This window comes from Hylobates moloch, unplaced genomic scaffold, assembly GCF_009828535.3.
Source record: "Hylobates moloch isolate HMO894 unplaced genomic scaffold, HMol_V3 SCAFFOLD_10569, whole genome shotgun sequence".
Lineage (NCBI taxonomy): Eukaryota > Metazoa > Chordata > Mammalia > Primates > Hylobatidae > Hylobates > Hylobates moloch.
Genome location: NW_026662844.1, coordinates 1 through 2265, shown reverse-complemented (window position 1 = coordinate 2265; position 2265 = coordinate 1). Strand labels below are relative to the sequence as shown.

General features: G+C 50.9%; 1 protein-coding gene across 1 annotated transcript; it reads right to left on the bottom strand.

Moving 5' to 3' along the window:
• Positions 1–302: 302 nt before the first annotated feature.
• Positions 303–2034, bottom strand: LOC116465811 (putative golgin subfamily A member 8F/8G). Its single transcript, XM_032148759.2, has 4 exons — positions 1487–2034; positions 1273–1380; positions 994–1078; positions 303–619 (listed from the first exon to the last, which is right to left on the bottom strand). The coding sequence occupies exons 1-4, from the start codon at positions 1547–1549 to the stop codon at positions 315–317; spliced, it is 561 nt and encodes a 186-aa protein (XP_032004650.1). The 5' UTR covers positions 1550–2034; the 3' UTR covers positions 303–314.
• Between the last annotated feature and the right edge of the window lie 231 nt (positions 2035–2265).

Here is a 2265-nt window from a genome sequence, read left to right as displayed (position 1 = left end):
AGGCTAGTGCCCGCCTCCCAGCCCTTCTTGGATGGGGTGGAGGTTTCCGTCTCCTTCATCTCATCCAGCTTCTCCTGTAGCTCCTTTACTTGCTGCTCCAAATGCAGGGTGCTCTTGTTCTCATTGTTCAGGACAGAGAGAAGCAATCAGCAACCACCCACTGCAGCTAGAGACTCCAGAACTTGGTGTCTGCCTCCCATGGCATCAGGAAGGGTGGAGGAAGGTTAGAAAAATCATCCCCTCTCTCCCACAGCCACCTGGTTCACAGGTGCCTTTAGAAGTAACATTTCACGTGAGGGCTACACTGCCCCGTTTTAGAGGTGGGGAAACAAAGGCCCGGAGGGCTGGGGAGGAGGGCAGGCTCCACAGCTGGGGCAACGCACCAGCTCCTCGAAGACGCTCTGTGGCTTGGCCAGCTGCTGAAGCCTCTCCTGCTGTTCCTGAAGCCTCTCCTCCTGCTTCTGAAGCCTCTCTTCTTGGACCCGGTTCAGGAGACTTATGCGCTGATTCTTTTCGACCTGGGCCTGGAGCTCTCCTGCCACTCTCTCGAGTTGCTTCCTCAGGTGCTGCAGCTCCACCTCAGAGGGCACTGCTGGGGGCTCCGGGGGCAGGGGTTCAGCTGAGAAATGAAGCAGACAATAAGGGCCTCCGGATTCTCAAAAAAAAAAAAAAAAAACCCTTCTCTTGGCGCACAGCTCCTCTCAGGCTCCTCAAACATGGCCTCACTGCTAATGATTCCTCGCACCCAGATGGTAGCCAATCTTCCAAGCCACTTTCAGAAAGAGAGCACTGTGGGTGGCTGACAATGGGCTCTCTTTGTTGATGGGGACACTGGGGCTAATGGAGATGACAAGACTTGCCGTCTCCTGGCACAGACCTCTTTCCCTCTGCCTCAAAGCCCTTCCATCCACCCACCTCCCTGAGGCATTCTAAGCCACCCGCACAGCCCTCTGATGCCAGTCCTGCTCCCGGGTCACGCCAGCCCCATCTTACCCGTCTGTTTTTGCAGTTCGGACAGCCTCTCCAGCTCCTCTACCCACTGCATATAATGATTATTTTCCTTCTTCAATTTGTCTACCTGGCCAAAGCACAGGGGAAAGGGCCCTGGAGAGAGGGGCTGGTGGCTGGGCAGGCTGCCATCTCCCTCTCTGCCCCCACCTCCACAAAGCCCAGACCCATGACCACGTCTGGCTGTACTATTCCCATTTTACAGATGCCCAGAAAGATCCAGTGACCTATCTAAGGTGGGGGGTCTGAAGGGTCAGAACTCACTTCCTGCGACATTTCTGTCATCCTCTGCTGCCACTGGGCCTTCTCTCCTTTCAGACACTGAGCATATTCGTCTCGCTCTGATAGGCCTTGTTTAAATGTCTCCTTCAACTGCAAGAATGGGCACAGAAGTTAGGAAGGGCTGTCACTGGTCCTCACCTGCTCCTGGCCACCTGGGGTCATCTTCCTTCCACATCCCTCCCTCTGAAAACCTCACCTGTGTCAGCTGTTCCTTGAGCAGTGCCTGGTCCTGTAGGGACTGCTGTAACATCCTCTCCATACGTGCTCTACTGTGGCTCAAGAACTGGATGGTGAAGAGTGAGAAGTTTCAATCTGGAGAGCCCGGGACATTCCACACAGTGCCCCTTAAAAGGGCTAGGGCTAGGCCCAATACACAACTCGGCCAGTAAAGATCAAGGCATTTCCAAGCCCGTGGTCTGGTTTTTAAAAGAACTCAGTAAAGTTGGAAAGGACAGGGAATGATATTGAATTTATAGCTGGCTAACAGAGGCCCAGAGAGATCAGAAAATATTGCTATTGTTATTACTGTTATTATTACCACTGTTTGAACCTTTATGGAGTGCTTCACCAGGTACCATGCTAGTGATTCCATTTAATCCTCGCAACCACCATAGGAGACAGTTACTATGATTACCTCTATTGTGTAGATGAAAAAACATGGAGTATTTGAGGTTAAGTGCTTGCCTAAGATCACTTAGGTAGAGCTGGGATTTAAACACCCAGGTCTATCCAATTCTCTAAGCCCATTTTTCTTGCTGGGGATGGGGACACAGATAGGAAGGGGAAAATTAATCTTTTGTTCACTTTTTGAAAGGATGATACATTCGCATAGTCCAAAACTCAGAAGGTACAGAAGGGAAGTATCTCCCAGCCATCTTGTTGCTCTCTCCTGAATTTTTTATGAACGCTTGCAGACACATTTTATGTATATTATCATAGTATGTACACAAACACGCACACACACACACATTTCCC